At 40.4% G+C, this 23387-nt stretch overlaps 1 protein-coding gene across 1 annotated transcript in view; it reads right to left on the bottom strand.

The window, feature by feature from the left end:
• Nucleotides 1–3587: 3587 nt before the first annotated feature.
• The window catches only part of LOC122815495 (vomeronasal type-2 receptor 1-like), a gene marked incomplete at its 3' end in the record, with an annotated part of 397765 nt that continues 377965 nt past the window's right edge, over nucleotides 3588–23387 (bottom strand). The window contains exons 7-8 of the mRNA XM_044088044.1: nucleotides 8845–9732; nucleotides 3588–3619 (exon numbers count right to left, since the gene is read on the bottom strand). Coding sequence (XP_043943979.1) covers nucleotides 3588–3619; nucleotides 8845–9732 — 920 coding nt within the window. The remainder of the gene's footprint in view (nucleotides 3620–8844; nucleotides 9733–23387) is intronic.

Raw genomic sequence — 23387 nt, 5'->3', positions numbered from 1 at the left:
AACGGTAAACACTTTTGCAGAAAACTGCTTCTTCAGACCATAAAATGAAATAAAATACAATCACAATAAATACAATCAACCAACCAATAAAAACACAGAAACTCATTTGTGACAAAAAGATCTTCTCTGTTTCAATTTAGGTCTTAAAGAGACCTTACCATTTAAGCCTTCACGCCTGTCAGCCTGCAGATGCAAAATCCAGTATAATTCCCTGTTCTCTGTAATGCTACTAATGTTTCCTAGCCTGTCTCCTAAAACTATTGCCTCAATTGCTTTAAATTTGTAGCAATGATCAACACCCATATCCAGGACATGTTTGGCAAGTGAATTCAAAACATTTCCCTGCCTGATGTCTCAAACATGCTCCCTAATTCTATCCTTAAAACAATGATCTGTCTTCTCTACATAACATTTTTTACAAAGTTGACATTGAGCTAAGTAAACCAGATGCTTAGTGGAACACCTAGCTTCTACTCTGAAAAAATATTTCCTTTTAGTGGTGAGGTATATGAAAATACTGTCGCTATCCAAAAAAATGACAAAAATTACAACTTCCACGTGCCTTTATTACAACATAACATACGTTTCAGTGATTTACTATTCCTGAATCTAAAAGATGGTTTGAACCCTATTACCCCAGACCCTATTACCCCATTTATAGAATAATCAGAGGTAAGAATATGCCAGTTTTTCTTCAATAATGTTAGATATGGAACTGAGGTTACTACTAGAGTATGTGATGGTACCTGGTACCCCGCTCTCATATGAAAATCTGGTTGAACACTATCAGTGGCTACCAAAACCATCTCTAAAAAATAGGGTTTACCTTTCTTTGTCCTAAAAGTGTTGATGTCCAATAGACCTCTGTCCAATTCATGCGTAGAATATCCCCTATCATATAGAATATCCCCTATCATATAACTTTTGTCACATTACATCAACCTCCGTCTCAAACATCTCATCTCTATTGTGTAGTCTAGATAGTCTTAAAGCCTAACCACAAATTATATTCCTATATATTCTAGGTGGATATAACCTCTGATGGTGTAATAAATGCTTTCTATGGCATGGTTTCCTAAACCTGCTAGTAACAATTTTATTCAAGGAGTCCTTCTCCAATCTACAATCCAAAAAAATCAATGTTAGAGCCAAATACTTGAGACTCAAACCTTAAAAAAGAATTAATCTTATGTAAATATTTAACAAAGTTTTCAAACTGCTCATAATCACCTATCCACAGAATAAAAACATCATCCACAAATCTATGATAAAATCTAATATTAGATAAAAACCTATCATTATCAAGCACATATATAGAGTCCCCATGTGCTATCATACTATTCGTGTAACTACTGGCACAAGGGGTTTCTATGGCCACCCCTGATTTTTGATAGTAATATCTACCTGCAAATGAAAAAAACATTATTTTCTAAAATAGTCTCAATAAATAAGCCAATCAAATCTATCAAAGATGGAGGATAAACTACATGTCAACAAAAAACTTTTAACACATTCTATCCATACATTATTAGGGATAATGGTAAATAATCAGTGAACATCCATAGTGACAGATAAGACATTATCATCCGAGAGAGCATCACTACATAGGATCATAGGATCATAGGAAGTTACTAGGCTATTGGCACTGGGGCCCTTATAAGCCTAGCTAAATGTTTAGCCCATGTTTAGACAAGTTAGCACCCAAAGTCTCTGTCTAGCAGAGACAGATAGAATCCCAGGGGGGGTATTTTCTGTTTCCCATCCAGTTATCCAGGTTGTGCTTACAAAGGGATAATGAGGTTACTCTGCTTGATGGAGAGAGGGAGTCTATTCCCCAAAAAGGGGGAGTCTCTGTGACACAAAGATGTCCCACCAGCAAGTCCTATTGACATCACAGACCAGGTTGAGGTTGCATGTATGCGTTGCTCGAGTGGGGCTTGACTTGTGGATATGCAGCAGTCATATCAAGGTGGGGGTTGAGATTGCTTTATATGCCAAACAGATGTCACATCCTGAGGAGTCTGTATGAAACTGAGTAGAGGGATAGGGCTTTTAGCCTATCTGTGTAGGGTAGGTGTTTGAGGACCTGGATTCTCCTAGTGAGGAACCTCTGTTCTCTTTCCTGCTGCTGCATGAGCTTTGCAAGTTACATGCTGAAGGGGGCACTATACTCAGTAATTGGCCTTATAAGGGAAGAATACAGGGATATTATGACCTTCTTGTCCCTGGATGAGATGCCCTTACTTATGAGGTGGCCATGTAGAAAGCTTTCCATACAACAGAAGCAACATGGTGGTCAAAAGTCAGGTTACTATCAACCTGCATGGCCAAACCCCTCATGACTGATTGCGTGCTTAGGACATTTTTATTAATGTGATAATATTTGGGGACATCTCTCTCGCCCCAAAGGGGATTATGATGCACTTTTTGGCATTCAGCTTAAGGCCATGTTTCTGGCACCAGTCATTTGTTTGGGTGAAACCCTCTTGGAGGATGTCCACATCACTTGGGGAATTGATGACGATGCCCAGCTTGATGTCATCTGCAAACTTAGTCAGCCATAGCACACTGGTTTTGGCCTGTACCTCAGAGACATATATCCCAAATAACAGAGGCCCCAAGACTGATTCCTGGGGTACACTGCACATTACAGGTCTACTGCTTGAGGCGGCATCCCCTAGTTTGATTAGATGGGTTCTATCAGTGAGCCAGTTTGCTACCCATCTGGTAACATATGGATTGATGCCTAGTTGAGAGAGTTTATCTATTATGCCCGAGTGGGGAATAGTGTCAAAGGCTTTGGCCAGGTCAAGGTAGGTGGTGTGCACCATCTTCCTCTCATTCATTGCTTTGATGGCTGTCTCGTAGAAGCCAACCAGATTTAACAGACATGACCTCCCCTTGAAAAAGCCAAACTGTGTGGGGTCAAGTGTTTGGAGGATGCTAATGTCACTGTTAATGATGTCCATGATAATCCATTCTATGGCCTTGCAGATCAGACTAGTTAGGCTGATGGATCTATAATTTCCTGGCTGAGTGGATGCTCCACCTTTGTGTAATGGGATGACAGTGGCTGTCCTCCACTTGGCTTGGACAAAGCCAGTACTTAGGCTTTTGTTGAATAGGGCACATAATGGTGCTGCAAGTTCCTGTCTGAGTTCATGTAGGATGCAGCCTGGGATGTTATTGGGGCCATGGAGGCTGTATTTTTTGCCTTTGAGAGGGCAGTGATGGCCTGTTCCCTAGAGATAAGGGGAGGGGTACAGGTACTGGGGATGTCCTGAGTTACTGATTGGGGAGGGGGGGTAGATGGATGAAGCTTTTGCTGAATCTGCCAGCCAGTAGGTTGCTATATCTACAGCATTTGTGCATGTGATGACCTTGACCACTAGTTCTTAACAGATCTGGGTGCTCCCTTTGAGATTGCAGACAGATGTGAAGAAGGCCTTATGATTGTCTCTAGTAGATGTGGCCAGTTTGGACTCAAAGTTGCCTTTAGAGGATTTGACTAGTGCTTTTATTTGCTTGTTCAGGCTAAGGAGAAATTGCTTCCAATTGGGCACCTGCTCCTTCTTGGTCCTGGACAGCAATTTTTTTTTCCTTTTGTTATATAGTTTATTTATTACAGATGTCTACCAGATAGGTTTACTCTTCCTAGTGGAGGATGATTTTGTCCTGTCAAGTATTCCTGAATCTATATAAGTGCTGGCATAATACTTTGGTGTAGATTTGGGCATTGCTGCCAGTTCTAGCAGAGGGGGAGGGGGCTGTGAAGCTGTTTATACCATCCCTCAGGAAGCTGTAATCAGATTTGGAGACTTTTTTTGTTTGACCCTAGCTAGAGGTGGGCTGGAGAGATGGTGACTTTGAAAGTGACCACTTTATGGTCTGATCTTACCAGGGAGGATGATACTGTAGGAGTGCTGCAGTGGCTACTCATGTTGGGTAATACCAAGTCCAACATATTATCACCTCTTGTGGAGTATCGAATAGCTGTTCCAAGGCATTTGCATTGGTAAAATTGAGGAATCTCTGGGCATTTGTGTTCTGGCATGAGTAGTTCTTCCAATCTATGTTTTGAAAGTTAAAGTCACCCAGGATCATGCTAAAGAGTTGAATCTTGATAGTTTTCAACAGGTCCAAATAGGCAGATTGTATATGGTATAAACAGCTTCACAGCCCCCTCCCCCTCTGCCAGAACTGGCAGTAATGTCCAAATCTACACCAAAGTATTATGCGGTGCAGTGGTGCAGCGGTTAATGCTGTCGCCTCACAGCAAGAGGTTCTCCGGTTCGATTCTCAGCTGGGGTGCCTTCTGTGTGGAGTTTGCATGTTCTCCCTGTGTTCGTGTGGGTTTCCTCTGGGTACTCTGGTTTCCTCCCACATTCTAAAGACATGCTTCTGGAGCATTTATCCCTGGGCCTCTGCTGAAAACAGGATCTGTGGAACCTAGTTGGACTTTCCCATTCAACAAATGTTAAATAAATAAATAAAAAGATTGGACATCTGTTTGACCAGCCTGGAGGAGTGTATGTCTTTAATGTATATTGAATCCCCACCTCCTTTGGCTTTACTGCCCACAGTTTTGGGTCTGAATGTGATAGGATAAGTAACCTGGTAAGGCTGGGGTGCTCTCCACAGCTTTGAACCAGGTTTCTGTGACTGCACAAATGTTAGCATCTTCCAGGGTTAGGAATGCTTGCAAAGAGTTTCATGTTTAGACCACTATTGTTTAGCAGCATGACCTTTAATTTGTGTTTTGTTGAAATGTTTACGTTGGTTTTATCAACCTCTCTTTAACACCTAAATTGAAACAAAGGAGACCTTTCTGTTTCAAAAGAGTTTCTGTGTTTTTATTGGTTGGTTGATTGTATTTATTGAGATTGTATTTTTATTTATTTTTATAGTCTGAAGAAGCAGCATTCTGCAAAAGTGCTTACTGTTTTTATATGTTTTATTTTGTTTTATTAAAGGTGTCTGCCAATGCAGCATTGCATATTTCTTCTTTCTTATCTATATTTGCCTATGTCCCTAAAAAAATCCACAAGGACCTATAGACCCCCTCAAACAAGATTTGCAAATTCAACCCATTCTATTTAAAAAAAACAAGTACCACTGTTTACTCCAATGGCTTATAATTAAAGACCAGGTAGACCTATTGTTCCTTAACCCTGTCCATAAACCCTTTACAGACACTACATCCCCAGCTTAGCCATAGTCTGGCCACTAGAGATGCACCTTAACAGTTACACTCACAAGCCAATAGTTACCAGACTAACTCAGTTTCACTGCAACTGCCGTCTCCATCTTGCTATCTAACTTATGGGTCTCTCTCCCTACTGGGCTGCAGCACATCTGTCTGTAGTGAATTTGGAAACAAAGTATTAACCCTTCTAGGAATGGGATCTACTTGTATCAGTTTGCTTCAGGCATCCCCGATAACACATATTTACTGTAACAGCTGTGCTTTCATTCTATAATCCAAATGGTACTGTCTCATATATCAGACCTCCCTCTAATTCCCTCCAAAATCTCCAGCACAAGCAAATCCCTTAACCCCCTGCATTTAACTAATTATTGTATAAACTAAGGAGACAATAAAAGCAGGTTTAAGTATAGTGATACTTTTGCGACATTGTAACTATATAAAATGTGTGTGTATCCTATGTATCATTGTGCTATGTCTGACATTCACTCAGCATACTTCCAGATGTAAGTTTTCTATAAAGTCCTTTAGATTTTATTACTGAACTACTTAGGTACTTCACATATGTTCTGCTGTAATTCTTAGATTGTGGCTGAGATGGGTCCATACGGGATCAGTTTACTATTCAGGTTAATAAATAAATGAAAGGATGCATCAGTCAGTTAGTCAGTCAATAAAGATGTAAATAAATATATCTCACGTAAGCTCTTTAGAAATCAGATGCGATGTGAAGCATATTTTTGCACTGCCCATTATCAAAGCAATCCTGTTTTTCCAGAAGTAATTAACATCCTGTATCATTGCTGCTAAAACAGCTGTGAGGTAGGATTATTGTATAAGGGGCATGTGGACAGAATCCTGGCACTCTTCATCCAAGTGAATTTCCCAGTGTGGTCCGGAAACACTAACATCACCTGAGCGATGCAAGTAGGGTCTGGTTGCACTAAGGTGAATCAGCTGTTTTTTTTCCTTAGGTAAACTTGGTGCAGAAGGTCCCTGTAACATGTGCATGGGATGGACGTCACTGTAACATGTGCATGGGACACAATGTCCATTCCTGGTATAGCGGAAGGGTAATGGCAATCCTTACACATTTGTTTTCCTTCTCCATATGAGGCAATTTGGTGTGAAATTAAGTCCAATTTTTACTTATTCTTGACTGCAAGCATGGTTGAGACAAAGCACACAATGCTAACAAACAGTAACTTCATGTAACATTATAGGTGGATTCATTTTGGGACAATTAGACATCTAGCTTGTTAAGTACAGTACCCTCCAATATTTTGATTAAGATGCAAAAATAAATAAATAAAGAATGAAAGAAAAAGAAAGTAGTAAGAAGCTCTTCTGTCTCCTCATCTGCTGCCACTGCGGTTTATGTAGCACATAAGGCTGGTACAGGGCAGCTGCTACTGCCACTGCGGTTTATGTCGCACATAAGGCTGGTACGAGTCTTCAGATTTGACACTTTTACTGCACATGTGGCACCACAGACCAATTGAGATGTGCTGGTTGTGGACTCTACCATTCTATGTGCTCCATTCATCCCACTCTAGATGCACCTCTGACTTAGATTATCCTGCTCTTGCAATGATGTCAAAATATCATCTGATGCAACAGGAGGGAACATAAGAAGGTCCAGCAAGCGTCAGATGCAACAGAACTAATGCTCAAATAAAAATACTAGTTAGGAGAGAGAACATCTCACCATGACAGAAGAGTTCAGGTAACAGTGCTATGTAATATACTAAACCAGTATAAAATGATAATGAAAACGTTCAATAATCGTTTTAAACACCACCCTGCTACACCCTACTTAGTCCCCCAGTTTTAAGTCACCACCAACTGGAATCACAGCTCAGACCTCTGTGAAAACAGGCAGCGCCGTGATCCATTACTGTCTTCCATCTCTTCAGTCACTTATTAACATCCATGTTGGGTTATGCTCCATTCACAGTCTGCATGATCTTCCTATGGTCACATGATTTTCTTTGTGTGTTTTGCTCTCATACCACAGAGTCCACATGTCCTCCCTGTGGCCACATGGGATTTCTATGTATGTTTTGAGAGTCAGCATGTCCTCCCTGTGGCCACATGGGCTTTCTGTGTGTGTTCTGGTCTCCTAATACAGTCCCCTAAACATGTTATTAAGTCAGCTGATGATAATCTCCTAAAATGCACAGGATATTGTATGTAGTAGGTGTATGAATGCATATAGCATTGCATGTAGTGGGGTATGAATGCATATAGCAATGCATGTAGTAGGCATATGAATGCATATAGCATTGCATGTAGTAGGTGCATGAATACATATAAAATTGCATGTAGTAGGTGTATGAAGGTTTATGTGTTTCCAGAGATGACTCAATGTGTTGTGCAGGACTTGGTCTCTGCTTTATGTTCACTGTGTGCAGGAAATGGTTTTGCCTGCTTTGTGACCTTAAATAAGATAATGTTTGTTTTGCAACATCAATGAATGATTCTGTATAAAAATATTTATAGATCATCTTAAGTTACCAATGTTTGGCCACAAAATCTCTGAACTTCAAAATACCTTCTTCATTAAGGTTAGAAACAAGGGCATCTGTGCTTTAGTATGCACTGCATTTTTTTCAGTTACATTACTAATGCGTTTTGAAACTGGGTCTACACTACTCCATAGACTCACTGCAAGAATTATTTCGTCTACCCTCCCTGGTGTAGTGATTCCAGATTAGAGTAGGTACAGAGGTGTAGAGGCCAGTGAATGCCTTGAAAAAATAATAAAAACATCTTCCAAGATCACCATTTCTTGTGATGCCAACTGAAATCAAACAACTCATAGTCAGGGACCTGTCCAGGAGGCATAAAATACTTTAAAGAAAGACAGGATAATCTGCAATAATAATGTAATAGAAACACTACAGTTAGCAGAGATTCAGTGGTTTTATTGTAAGGTTACAAACACCCATGATATGGTGTAACATAGTATTAACTAGCAGGTGAAATGCTGCAGGTAAATTGTAATGTTTTTGGCTGCCACAAAATTCTAGGGCCCATACGTATTCATGTTTCTTAGGAAAATGTACATTAACACAATCACAAATATAAGGTATGACTAATAAAAGAGAACATTTAAGGGTAACCGTAGATTAATAGGAGAGAAAATTATTCACCAAAGACAACAGTGACTCATGTAATTGCTCACCAAAGTAGGTCTCAAGAAGGTAATTTAAATATTCATAAGCAAACAGAGTGCAACAGCCTGGGGAATACCTGAAGAAGACAAGGGAACACCCTGATAGGCCAGGATACACCCAAATGTAGACCACATACAGACATTGAGGGCAAACTCTTATGTTTTTATTTCTAGCAAAGGTGCTGTTCAACAATTGATTATCTCATTACATATCATGGGATTTAACAACTTCACTAACAAACTATGAATTTAGGATAATAATATTAATACAATTAAGTCTGCTGTTATGGTTCTACAGAAAGTGATAACCAAACTTTCACTATTTAGGGTAAAGCTGGCCATTCATTAATCTAAAAATCAACAACACAACAATTTGATTCACATGCTTAAATGGTAAAGTTCAAGCAAGAATGCCGGTCCTTTTCTTGATCTGCATTTATCTAAATTCTATTAGCTCTTCCAATTAAATGTTCCTTTGTATTCTTATTTGGTCTAAGAAGGATAATATAACACTTGGGGAAAAATATGCAGCTCAGAAGACCTGCACTTGAGGATAAAATAGCAAATATTTCTACAGCCACCATATACTTTCCTTGTGTACTGAGATACGCTGGGATGAAGGATAGCCAGACACTGATAAACACAAGCATGCTGAATGTGATGAATTTAGCTTCATTAAAGCTATCTGGCAGCTTCCTTGCCAGAAATGCCACAATGAAACACACACTCGCCAGAAGTCCCAGATATCCCAGCATGCAGTAGAAGGCAAACACTGATCCTTCATTACACTGAAAAATAATTTTCTCCTTTGCTGAATTCCTGTTAACATCTGGGAAAGGTGGAGAGGTGGACAGCCAAACAACACACAGTAGCAGCTGGACTGCAGAGCAGCAAACAACAAGTCCATTTGGAACCCTGGTCCCCAGCCACTTTTTTGTCTGGCTTCCTGGTTTGGTAGCACTGAATGCAATGACCACAGTTACTGTTTTTGCAAGAATGGATGAAATGCAAACAGTGAAAATAACACCAAAGCCTGTCTGGTGGAACAAGCAGTTCACTTTCCCAGGCTGACCTATAAATATTAATGAGCAGAGAAAACAAAGAACCAATGAGATGAGCAGAATGTAGCTGAGGTCACGATTATTTGCCTTCACAAGTGGGGTGTCACGGAATTTGATGAAAACAAAGAAGAGTATTAGAGTAACTGCAGAGCCAGTTGTAGAAATGAAGGTCAGGATAATGCCTAAAGGTTCCTCATAGGACAGGAATTCAATAATTTTAGGAATGCATCTGCTTCGGTTATCACTTGACCATGTGTCTTTAGGACATGGGGTGCAGAAAATGGCATCTGGTGAGATAGAAAAAGATATATCTTCATTTGAGAATTTTGACTTTTGTAATATTTCTTTCAGCACTAATGGACTATATATTGTTACCTACTAAAAATGTTGTACTTCTCTCATTTACTTACACTGTTACACTGTAAGTTTATAAATTTAGCCATGCAGAATCTTTTTCCAAAAATAACATAAAAGGCAATGTTTATATATTTGAGTAATAATAATGTTTTCAGAAAAAAAAGAAGGGATTGATGAGAAAATACATTTGAAAAAGCATATTGTAAAAGAACATCCCAGTTACAATAATGGAAGAGAACACAATCCACTGACCATGGATGATCAGAAAACTTAACAGAGGTGGAAGAGATAGCATCAGTGGCTGAAAAGGATGCCCACTTACTTCTGAAGCCAAGAAGATCAAAGGCTTCTATCCCACCACTAGATGCTTGCATTAATGTCCCAGTTATGATATATTATTGTAGTTTAATGTGGTTGTTACTCTTTGAATGAGACATCACATCTACTTGAGTTGGGGATCACTCAAGTGGATGTGAATTTGCAGTGTTCAGTTAGCAGTGCATCCCATTTTTATGTTTTGATCCCAATACATTCTGTTCATTGCTATACTGACTTTGGATGGCTAAAATGTGCGAGTGTATTCTCATTGTCTCTCAACAAATATCAGTGATGTGACAGCTAACAATTTCCATAGGTTCACAGGACATTACTAGGCTAATGGTCCTAGGACCTTTACAAGCCTAGCCATGTAAAAAACCATGGACCCTAACAGATCATAGTTAGATAGTCATTGTTAGCAGAGTGATTCTATGATCAGCACTAACTATCCCTGTCCACGAGGAAGGTAGGTGTCACCCCTGGGGTCACTTTACAGTCACCCATCCAATTGTCAAGATTGCACTTAAATAGGGTCATTGAGGAGCTCTACCTCATGTGAAGTGGGAGCTTATTCCAGAAGAGTGGCAATCTCTGGGAGATATTATCTGTCTCTCCAACATGTTTTGCTAATGCCACAGGCTAGTTTGAGATCCCTGAAGCAAGTGACTCTTGTCCCATTTGATTTGCGGATGTGCAGCATTTCCATTAGGGCAGAGTCAGACACTCCTCTGTAGGCCAGTCACAGGTCACCTCTCAGCAGCCTGTACAGTGGCAGGGGGCTTTCATTCTTTTCATTTAAGTCACATTTTGGAGGCCCTGGATTCTGCTGGTTGGAAACATCTGTGATCTCTCCACTTGCTGCAGCTGTCTGGTGAGATACATACAGAAGGCAGCATTGTACTCAATTAGTAGTCTGGTAACGATTGAGTACAGTGGAGTTATAACCTCCTTAGTCTTGGATGCGGTACCCTTATTTAAGAGATGCACAATGTAGAAGGCTTTCCTTACTGTTGTGGGCGCATGGTGATCGAAGTTTAGATTGCTATCAACCTGTGTTCCCAAGTCTCGCACCACTGGGTCTGACTTTTGAGGGGATGGACTATCTATATCACAATTAGCCTGGGCTACATTTATGTCAAAGGTGATAATGAGGGTTTTTTTTGCATTTACTCCATGACTTTGGCACCAATCATTTGTCTGTATTACCCCCTTCTGTACTATGTTTACACCATTGGGGAAATCAGCGATTGCACCCAGTTTGCAGTCATCTGCAAATACAGTAAGCCACAGTACATCTATTTTCGCCTGGACCTCAGAGAAAAAGTTTCCAAACAGTAGATGGGCCAGCACAGATCCTTGTGGTACCCCACTTGTAAATGGTCTACTGGTGGAGGTGGACCCCCCCCCGACTTTGACAGAATGCATTCTGAAAAGTGAGCCAGTTGGCTCTACATATAGTGATGTATGACTAGGATCTTTAGAGATACATGGTACAGGACTGGTGTCAGGAATGCTTTGAGGAATGTCTGGTGGGGAGGAGGGAGTGAAGTTATTGCCAAATCTGTCAACAGTTTGGCAATTTCCTCAGGTTCAGTGTGAGTGGTACCATCTACTATAGGTTTGGCACACAGCTAGGCATTCCCTCATAAGTTTCATATGTAGCTAAAGAATGCCTTATGGTTGCTTTTATTTAGGGATGCTAATTTAGTCTCATAACTAGCCTTAGAGGACTTTACAAGATATCTGATTTGCTTGTTAATGCTGTGGAGGCATTCTTCCTGTGCAGTTTAAGTTCCCTCTTGTTCTTAAATGTCAGTTTCTTTCTTTTATTATATAACTTATTTATACATACAGTCCACCAGGGTGGGTTGTTTTTTCAGGACCTGGTTTCAGTACTGTCAAGTAGCGCTGAGTCAATACATTTGTTTAAGTGGGTATATAGGGCATTTGTGCACTCTTCTGCATTGGAGTCATTGCTGGCTGTGTTTGCACGGGGGTTGAAACTTTTTATCCTATCTCTTAGTAGAGGCTATAATTTGTTTTGGAGAAATTTTTCAGTTTGTTTGTTCCTGTGGGGATGCCAGGTCTCATCTTTAATTCAAATGAGACTGATTTATGGCTGACCTTACCAGGGAAGGAGACACACAGGGGCCAGTGCAATGACCCCATTTGGTCAACACAAGGTCTAGGACATTTGAGCCCCTTGTGGGGGCACAGACCAACTGTTCCAGGCATTTGAATTAACAAAATCCAGGAACCTCAGTGCGATCATGTTTGTGCTCATGTAAGTTACCTAATCAATGGAAGGATATTTGAAATCTCCCATTACCAACATTTTTGGCTGTATACTGAGCGAGTCTAGCAAGTCCAGGTTGGTGGGATGCTTCTCCTGGTTCATAGTGGGGGACGTGTAGCTAGCGATGATGTGCCAGGGTATTTCGCCTATAGCTATTTGGACCTGGAGTAGCTGAAGAGAATCGTATTGTTTTACCAGTCTCATGGTATATTTGGATTTAATGAAGATGGATACACCTCCATCTTTGGTTCTTTCAAGCTCGTTTTGAAGTCTGAACATGTGAAAGGCATTGTAGCCTTATATGGCTGAGGTGGTCACTGCATCCTTGAACCAGGTCTCTGTGACTGCACAGATGTCAGCATCTTCAAAGGTGAGGAGTGCTTCCAGGTAGTGCAGTTTACCGTTTAGGCTCCTAGCATTAAACAGCATGACCCTGCATTTGTCTCTGGTAAACGTGTTTGCATCAGAAGTTTTGTTATCTTGACATTGCCGAAAAAAAAGCACTATGGGACAGCCAAGTATCTTTGTCAGTATACAAAAGCCTTAAAGAGACAGGTGAAGGCCATCTCTGGCAAAGAAATGTGGTCTGCTGCCCATGTCTTCCCAGGCTGTCAGGCACTGGATCTCCTTGGAGTAACCTCAGAAGCTAAGCCAATAATTGAATTCAATCATTTGTTTCTCTGTATTGTGGCATCATCCTAGGTAAAGGTAGAATGCTGCTTACCTGCCTGGGACACATAGTCTGAGAATTTGGTCATGTCTCTATTCATATAGTCTAGAGAGGTACGTCTCAAGTCATTCACTCCAACCTGTACTATGACAGTCATAATGGTAATTGCCGCTAAGTGATCTAAGTGCATGCATAATTTGATGGATTCTGGCACCTGACCGGCAGATAACCTTGTCCAGCCTGGTGAGGGGGACATCTGTGTGTCTCACTATTAAGTCAGCTATGACTAGGACATTAGGTTTTGAGGTGTTTTGCCTTAGGGGCTTAATTGCTGAGACACTGATATTTGTGTTGTTATGTGCAATGGTCGATTCTGTTTTGTATGTTGTTTGCTCTTGGGACGTCTTTGCTCTTTTGGTGGGCTGTTAGTGAGTACCTCCACATATGTGGGTTTATGTGTGTTGACCTTATCTTGTGTGAGTCGAGAGGTGTGTGTGCTGAGAGCCTGTTCGATGTCTTGTTTATTATTAAGTGAGAGTACTGATTCTAGTTTCATGGGACAGTTACATCTCTCACATACTGTGCTTGTTTGCTTTAGGTGGTTGTCAGTATACATGAGGCAATTGCTACATTGCCACAGGATGCCCACGTTAATCAGGCTGGCTTGAGAAATTTTGGGAAAATGACTGTCTATAGTAGCAAGTGATTCTTAAGAAATAATTTCTGAGAGGGAAAATAAGATCAGCTATTGATCTGGGATTAACAAGGAGACGTATTCTATCAAAGATCAGGGATTGAGAGTGAGGTGACACTGCTCAGTGTCAGCTGCATTGCCTGCAGAGCAGCAGGGAACTTTGAATTATTTCATTGCCTGGTATCCAGGGAAAAATAGTTTCTCGGCATTTGCATATATACAAGGCACCACTGACCCTCATTGTGCGGTGCACAGCCATACAGAAATGTGTGGTTTACATGCAAGTGAAATAAGTGAAATTAAACAGTTTTGAACTAGTCTGACAATAGGAAATCAAACAGTGAGCCTTCCTCCAGCAATCCTCAGCTCAGACAAGGCTATATCCACGCTCTTCTGCCACACACAATGGTGCAGGGGAGCCCTTCTTAACATAAGATGGATAGATTTGAGTTCACGTAAATGAAAAATAGGCTACATTCAGTAACTGTCTGGATCTAGTCCATGCTATAACTAAGCAATATTTCAGTACAAAACAAGTGCAGGTAATAAGCAGGAAGAAACAGTAACAATAGTCAAAAAGGCACAAATTATTGTGGTAAACCAGAGCATACTCAAAATAAGCCTAATATCTTGTTCATTTGTTGTTATTTCCTAGCTTTAGATGGTTTGGATTCAAGCAGAAACTCTCTGGACCTCTGGCAAAGGATGCCAAACACAGAGCAGCTTTATTTAATTGAACCAAAAAACAGAACAAAGACACTTAGAATAAAAGGCACAATAAGCCTTCAACAACAAATTCCCCAGTCAGAAGGGTAGAGTCTACCCTCTGCTCCCAAAAGAGTGTAGACCACAAACCTTCATAATGTAAAATAGCTGGCCTGAAGCCCAAGCACTTAAACCAGAACTAAGACACTTTTAGAATAATAAGCCTTCAAAAAGCAGTTCCCAACTTAGAAGGATGTAAGTAGCTCTCCTGCCACAAGAGTGTAGGCTGCAAACCTTCTTATGTAAAATAATCAGTTTGAAGCTCAAGTGCTTAAATCAAAACTAAGAGGCTTAGAATGATACAGCTACAATTCATAGTTTCATAGTTTCATAGTTTCATAGTATAGTACTAGGCTATCTGCCCTGGGGCACTTGTAAGCCTAGCCATAGTGATGTGGCATTTGCCACCCCATGAAATGGTACAAAAATGTACAGAATAAATTTAGAATACTGTGTCTAGTAGTGACACAATGAAGGTCCCCTTATATAATAGAATTAGTTTACTGTGCCCCTGTCTAGCAGTGACACAGATGTGACCCCTGGGGTAAACTTACGATCTCCCATCCACTCATCAAGATTTCTCTTGAAGAGAGTCAGTGAAGGGCTCTGCCTAATACGAGCTGGGATCTTGTTCCAAAGCATGGGAAGCCTCTGGGTTATGAATCTATCCCTCCAGCATGTCCTATTCATACTTGTGCCGAGGGTTAAGTCTTTAGCTCTCATGGTCCTGATGGACTTTGATTTTTTGAGGTGGAGCATGTCCATCAGATCCTGATTGGACATGGCCTTGTACGTCAGGCAGATATCACCTCTGAGCAGGCGGTATGATACTGAATAGAGCTGATGTTTCTTTAGTCTGGCAGAATAAGACATATGTTGGAGACCCTTGATCCTCTTGGTGAGGTACTTTTGTGGTCTCTCCAGCTGTTGCAAATGCCGGGTGAGGTACATACCAAATGGGGCATTGTACTCAATCATGGGTCTGATGAGGGAGGAATATAGGGGTACAATGACATCCCTGGATCTGGATGTGAATCCCCTCATGATGAGGTGTGCATGGTAGAATGTTTTTCTAACCACTTTGGCAACGTGGGTATCAAATGAGAGGTCGCTGTCGACTTGGGTCCCTAGGTTTCTGATTACTTTTTCAGTACTCAGTGGGTTTCTGTCTATGTGATAATTTGTGGGTACTTTGTTTTTCCCAAAGGGGATGACTATACATTTTTTGGCATTTAGTTTAAGGCCATGACTCCGGCACCAGTTGTCCGTTTCTGTGAGGCCTTTTTGTAGGATGTGTGTTTCTGCTGGTGTATCGACAATGGCACCTAGTTTGCAGTCATCTGTGAACTTTGTCAGCCACAGCCCTCCCGTGCTTGCTTTAACATCTGAGAAATAAATGCTGAACAAGAGGGGTCCCAGGACAGATCCCTGTGGGACACCACTTGTGACTGGCTTTGAGTCTGACATTGCTCCAGCGATTTTAACTTTATGGGTTCTGTCCTTTAGCCAGTTTGCAACCCATCTAGTGACATAAGGGTTTACATTTAAGCTGTTGAGCTTATCTATGATGCCTGCGTGGGGTATTGTGTCGAAGGCCTTAGCCAAGTCCAGGTATGCTGTATGGACTGCTTTGCCCTTGTCAATGGCTCTAGTGACTGTTTCGAAAAAGTCAACCAGGTTTAAAAGGCAAGATCTGCCCTTTACAAAGACAAACTGGGTGGGGTCAAGTGTCTGTAGGTCCCCTATGTCTTTCTTTATGAGTTCCATAATGATTCTTTCCATAGCTTTGCAGACCAGGCTGGTTAAGCTTATGGATCGGTAGTTTCCAGGGTCTGTAGAGGCACCCCCCTTGTGGAGTGGGACCACTGTTGCTGTACGCCAGTGTTCAGGTACATATCCCGAAGTAAGGCTAAGTTTAAATAGCATTTTTATGCGTGGGTTTAGCTCCTCTTGGAGTTCACGTAACATGCAACCCGGGATACCGTCAGGTCCCACTGATGCTGTGTTTTTTGCTTTGTTTAGGGCGGTTCTCACTTGGATATCTGAGATGACAGGGAGATTACATTCAGCTGGGATAAGTATTTTTTCTTTTGGGGGTGATGGAGGGGAGAAATTTGCACTGAACCTGTCAGCCAGAATGTTGGCAATATCTGTGGGTTCAGTGTATTTTTTATTGTTGACCAAAATACCTCCACAGGCAAATATCAGCGTTGCTCGGCTTTCCAAAATAATGTCACTAATAAGGAAATTAATCCACGCTGTTACTAGCGTAAAATAGAGCTTTCAATGAAAACTCAGTAGGTACTGTAAATCCTTTATTTGCACAAACGACCAGCTCAAAACAAGCGCTTTCACCTGGTAATACCAGGCTTTGTCAAGTTGATTTCAAACAGTAGTATGTAGTCTTATATAATAAAAAATTGATCATGTGATCTAATTAAATCAATTGCTTAATTGTAAAATTATTAGATAAAGTATTAAACTTAAATGAACATAGTAATAAATTTATTTAATAATTTAAAAAGTGCAGTTTAAATAAAACATAAAGACCATCATTAAAACTGCCACCTATTGTCAAAATATATATTGAATTGTTTGTGTAAAACAGTTAAAAAACATTGTTAAAAAATTTAAAAAATGTGTCAGTTTAAAAACAAAATGCGATGAACCCTTGCTGCGTAGTGACCACTGCTGAATAAGTCCGCTTTCCAAGGATAAAAGAAAACAACTGTCTTCAAAATTATGGAGGGTAACAAATAATTAACCTAGACTGTAAACTTATATAGAAAATGATAATACAATGTATCAAAAAATTCATCAAACAATAAGGGAAATAAGTTACGTGACTGATATGTCTATGCTTGAATAATAATCTTATAACTTGTCTCTGTTAGCTTTTAAAACACTGGTTAAGCTAATGGTGTCGTTTAAACCTGGAGGCTTGGTAGCATTTAATTTTAATTGCCAAATAAGTTCTCTATTTTGTAATCGGGATTCCCAATCTCCTCCTCTAGGGTCATGGTAAACTTGTTCGAGTACAAAAAACTTAAGTTGCATGTTAGTGCAACTCAGGGAATGCTTAAAAAAAGCATTGGTGCCTTTTTTCTTCTCTATATCGTAGAGATGCTCGTAGATCCTCCTTTTGAGCATCCTCTCGGTCTTTCCTATGTAGAAACTACCACATGTCACACAAACACCTAGATACACCACTCCCTTGGTTGAACATGTGTACCGACCATGGGAATTAAAATTTAACCCCCTAGAGTGTAAATAAAAGCATTCCACTCCCATGATGTAAGGGCATTGGTTACAGGCCCCACATTTAAATGTTCCATTCTTCGTGGGGACATAACCTGCCGTTCTAGAGCTCGAATTGTTGTTCTTGTGTTCAAACATACCCTTTAAATTAATGTCCCTTTTCCTGGTGAAACCCACCTTATCTGGTAAAAATTGGAAAGTGTCATTGTGCAAAGCTAAAATAGGCCAGTACATATGTATTGTATTTTCAACCAAACCTGAATCCCTATTAAAAGTGTAAACAAAGTTATTTTTTACTTGATTTTGTTGATCCATATGGGAAGGGGCTAGCGGCAGCCCTTTTCCTAAAAGTGGTGGATACATAGAGTCCCTTTTAGTTAGAATTTCTGATGTTAATGATCTAATGAGTGTAAGTGGATACCCTCTCTGTAAAAACAGCCCCTCCAAGATGTCGATTTCTTGCAAGAAGAGCTCCAAGGTACTAGATATCCTCGAGGCTCTTATCAGTTGGCCTTTTACAATACCTTTTTTGGTATAGTAAGGGTGCCCACTATTGTAATGTAAGTAAGTGTTAGAATAAGTGTTCTTTCTGTAAATTCGTGTTTGAAATTGACCCGCCTTTATGTCTTTACTAAGAAGAATGTCTAAATAATGCAATGAAGAATCACTTATTTCATATGTAAAAGCTAAGAATTCAGTAGTTGAGTTTAAATAACGGAAAAAGTCCATGAAACTTTCCTTATTACCTTTCCATAAAATACAGATGTCGTCAAGGTAACGTTTATAAAACAAAATATACTCCTTCCATTCTGTAGCATGGATGTATGCCTTTTCCCATCTGTAGAGCACAATATTGGCATATGAAGATGCGCATGATGCGCCCATAGCCACCCCCTTTTTTTGTTTAAAGATCTCGCCATTAAAGTAAATAAAATTATTTAACAGAACAGTTTCCATAAATTGAACTATAAGATTAATCAAGCTACTATTGAGATTAGATTCACTAGCCAGAATTTCATTGAACCAATCCAAACCTGTTGTATGCGGGATACTAGGAAACAACTCTATAACATCTATAGTAACCATTAAAAGATTTGGTTCAAAAAGATTTGGGGTGATACTACTAATAAATTCCCAGGAATCTCTACAAATGTGTGTGATAGTGGAAATGAGTTGTTTCAGATTTTGGTCTATAAAAATCCCCAAGGGTTCCGTAACACTGCCTGCCCCTGCTACAATTGGTCTAAACTTCAGGGGTACCAGTCCCTTATGCACCTTTGGTATTCCAAAAATGATCGGAATTTTCGGTTTAGGGACCAAAAGATAATTATACAACTTTTCATTGATACCCCCTTGGTTAAGGTAGTCCCTTAACATGTAATGAATCTTAGAAATTGCTATGTTAAATTCATTTCTCGAAATTAATTCATAGGTGTCAATATCCTGTAAAATGCTGTGTATATACATTTCATATTCAACATTATACATGAGAACTACCCCTCCCCCTTTATCGGGTTTCATCACCCTAATATCTTCGTTGTTCAGATGTTCTATAAGTTGATGTAAATGAAAATCAAAATTACATTGTGCTTGCTTGTGGTATAGCTTTTGGTTTTCTCTTAAAGCTTTTTCCACAAGGTCTTCAAACACTTTTAAATTAGGGTGCGTAGGTGGGTTAAAAGTACTCCGTCTGCTGAGGGTATGGTCTAATTGTTCTTGACCTTTAAAATAAACAGCCAGGTTTAAATTCCTAATAAACAATTTAAATTCCACTAAAAACTTAGATAGGTTCATGGGACGAGATGGAACATACTGAAGTCCTTTGGTGAATAGCTCAAAGAATTCTGGGGTAATAGTGACATCAGTAAAATTATAAATCTTAAAATTGTCCTCACTAATCACTTGGCAACCTCCTATGCTCAAATTTAAGTCAAGTTCACCTGAGCTTTCTATGTGGCAGGAAATGTTCGTTACTACCTGCGCCCCCTGCTCCAATTCTGCTGGTGATGTGAATGATTCCTCCCCGACGGTCTGCCCTGTGGGTATTGAAAAACCTGAAATTGGTTAGCACTATCTTTTTGTGCTAGGCATTCACTCCTTCTTGGAGGCTCAGCTATATTTTTTATTGTTGTGAACCAACTCTGAGCATATCTGAGGGTTTCCGCCCAGGTTTCTAACATAGCTGAAGAAGGCTTTGTGGTTATCTTTAGTGTCCTTAGCGATTTTTCTCTCAAAGTTGGCCTTGGATGTTTTTATGAGAGAACGTAGTTTTCTGCTAATGTTGATCAGAGATGTCTTCCCTTCATGGGATTTTGCTCTGATGTGCAGTAGCTTCCTTCTTTTGTTATACAATTTGTTTATGACTGAGGTCCACCAGACAGGACGCTTACCTTTGGTGGAGAGGGACTTGGATTTGTTTGGGATTGCATGATCCATGCATTCTTGGAGATGTCCATAGAAAGCATTTGTGAAGGATTCGGCATTGTGGGATGTGGTATCCACTGGCACAGTGGGCTTAAAGGATACCATCTCAGTCTTAAGAAGAGTGAAGTCTGCTTTTGAGAAGTTTTTCACTGTGGTCTTTTGTGCTGGGGGTGGAGGTGGGATATGATATAATCAGGCTACTAACAAGCAGTAAGAAATGCAGCAAAATAAATTAACTGAACACTTCAAGAACAAGTAGCAAAAACAAAGTAAAGTAATAAAGTAAGAAATACCACAGATATAGTAAAAGCAGTTGAATAAAGTGCAATTTTTTATGTAAATGGGAAGGGAGGAAAGAGAAGATAATTCAAGTTTAAGAGAGTAAAGGGGTGGGCCTTCCCAACTGATCTCTCCATACTCAGTACAATCAGCTGATGAGATGGGACTGGGAGGAGGAGTGTCCAAAGTCAGATTTATAGTTGGAAAGACCAACTCAAAAGCCACTAAGTTTAAGAATACAACAACAGTTGAGTGAGTGGGTGGAAAATCAAATGCAGACAGAGATGACCTTGAATTGGACTGTTATCTGCATTGGACTGTTATCTGCATACATGGGTTATATTGTCCAAGACTGTCTGTTCACATCAACTGCTAACAACATCAGCTTGTCCTTTAACTCCCATCCTGCACTGAGCGGGTACACATTCTCTCCTTTACAACAGGTAGAAGTGCAACACCTCAGGCATCACTTTAGGTCTGTAGCTACAGATGCCACCCAATCTTAGTTCCTAGTGCCTCTGTTGAGTAGAGCCACTGGAATGATCCCCGGGGTGAATTTTCTATTTCCCATCCACTCATCAAGATTTCTGTTGAATAGGGCCAGTGAGGTGCTCTGCTTGACATGTATGGAAAGTATATTCCATAGCATGGGCAGTCTCTGAGTTATGAACCTTTTCCTCCAGCATGTTCTGTCGATTGTGGTAATGAGGTTGAGGTCTCTGGAGTGTGTAATGAGGAAGGATTGGGATTTCTTTAGATGCAGCATTTCTAACAGAGCTGGGTCAGACATGGCTTTTTATGTCAAGAAGAGATTGCCTCTAAGTAGGTGATATGAGACAGAGAATAGTTGGAGTTTTTTTAGTCTGCCCATATAGGACAAGTGTTTAAGGCCTAGGATCCTCTTTGTGAGGTACTTTTGTGGCCTCTCCAGTTGTTGCAGGTGTCTAGTGAGGTACATGCCAAATGGGGAATTGTACTTGATGATTGGGCTAATGAGGGAAGAGTAGAGGGAGACAATGACCTCTTTCTTCCTGGATGAAAAAAACCCTTAGTAATGAGATGTGCCACACAGAAGGACTTTTTGATGACAGTGGCAACGTGGTTGTCAAAAGAGAGGATGCAGTCAGCCTGTGTTCCCATATCTCTTACAACACCTTCTGTGTTCAGTGGACTACCATCAAGTGTGGTCATTCAAGGGAACTGGGTTTTTCCCAAAGGGGATGAAGACACATTTTTTGGCATTGAGGTTAAGGCCATGGTTCTGACACCAGTCGTTGGTCTCATTGAGGCCTTTCTGTAGGATGTCAACATCACTTGGGGAGTTAACAATAGCTCCCAATTTGCAATCATCTGCGAACTTTGTCAGCCAGAATCCCTTTGTGTTGGCCTGGACTTCAGAGAAGTAGATACCAAACAGAAGAGGACCCAGGACTGAACCCTGTTGGACTCCACTTGTGATTGGTCAGCAGTCTGACTTGGAGTCAGCTACTTTCACACTGTGGGTTCTATCTGTGAGCCAGTTTGCAACCCACCTAGAGATATAGGGGTTGATGTCAGTGAGTTTTTCTATGATTCCTGAGTGGGGAATGGTATCAAAAGCCTTGGTCAGATCAAGGTAGGCTGTATGAACCACCTTGCCTTCATCCACAGCTCTGGTGACTTACTCAAAGAAGTTGACCAAGTTGAGCAGGCATGATCTACCCTTCACAAAACCAAACTGTGTGGGATCCAGAGTTTGGAGACTCCCTATATCCTTGTTTATTAGGGCCATGATGATGCATTCCATAGCTTTGCATATCAGACTCATCAGGCTAATGGGGCGATAGTTCTGGGGTTTGTAGTCACTCCTCCTTTGTGGAGATGGATGACTGTAGCAGTGCACCATTTGGTAGGGACAAAGCCTGAGGTAAGGTTGTGACTGAACAGGACACACAGGTGAGGTGCTAGTTCACTCTGTAGTTCATGTAGAACACAGCCAGGGATACTGTCAGGTCCCGTTTAAGCTGTATTCTTGGCCTTGGGCAGTGATGTTTTAACCTGTGCAGCAGTAATACAGGTTGTCTGGCAATCTACCGGTATTGTGATTGGTCCTTTGGGCAGGGGGGAGAGGGATAAAGTTAGCACTGAATCTGTCTGCCAGTATATTTGCAATATCTGTTGGCTCGGTATAGGAGGTACCATTGTGCAGTAGCTCAGACCAAATCTGGGTATTGCCATGAAGATTCTTAACATAACTATAGAAGGCCTTGTGGTTGTCTTTACTATCTGCTGCAATTCTGTTTTTATAGCTAGCTTTAGAGTATTTGATGAGGGATCTCATCCTTTTGTTGAGGCTGATAAGGAAGTTTTTCCCAGTCTTGGGACTTCACCTTATTCAGCATCAGTTTCTTCCTTCTGTTGTAGAGTTTGTTTATGGCAGACTGATGACTACCAGATTGGTTTCCTTTTTTTTTTTTTTTTGAGGAGAGCATCTTAGTTCTATTGAGTATGGTGAGATCCATGCATTTGTGTACGTGTTCGTACAGTGCATTGGTGTATGATTTGGCGGTCATGCAACTATTTTTCATTTGCATAGGTGTTGTGAAGGTAGCCACCTCTGATTTTTAAACCCAGTGTTTGATAACTATTCTTATGGTTTAAATTTCTGCTTTTACAACACTTTGGTGTTGTAAGTATTTTTACACCATATCAGGCATTTTTTTTTCAAATTATTCATCTTTTGAGGATTATATGACTATCGTTTATTAAATTATGTGTAACTAGGACTGTATCTACTGACTTAAGTATGCTGCATCATAAATATAGATGACACTTGCAGAGGAGAAGCAAACTGAAAACAAAAATACTAAACAGAAATCCAGTGACTACAGAATTCTTCAAA

The sequence above is a fragment of the Protopterus annectens genome, chromosome 1.part1, assembly GCF_019279795.1.
Source record: "Protopterus annectens isolate FY-2018-M chromosome 1.part1, PAN1.0, whole genome shotgun sequence".
NCBI lineage: Eukaryota > Metazoa > Chordata > Ceratodontiformes > Protopteridae > Protopterus > Protopterus annectens.
This window is presented reverse-complemented; position numbering and strand designations above follow the sequence as displayed.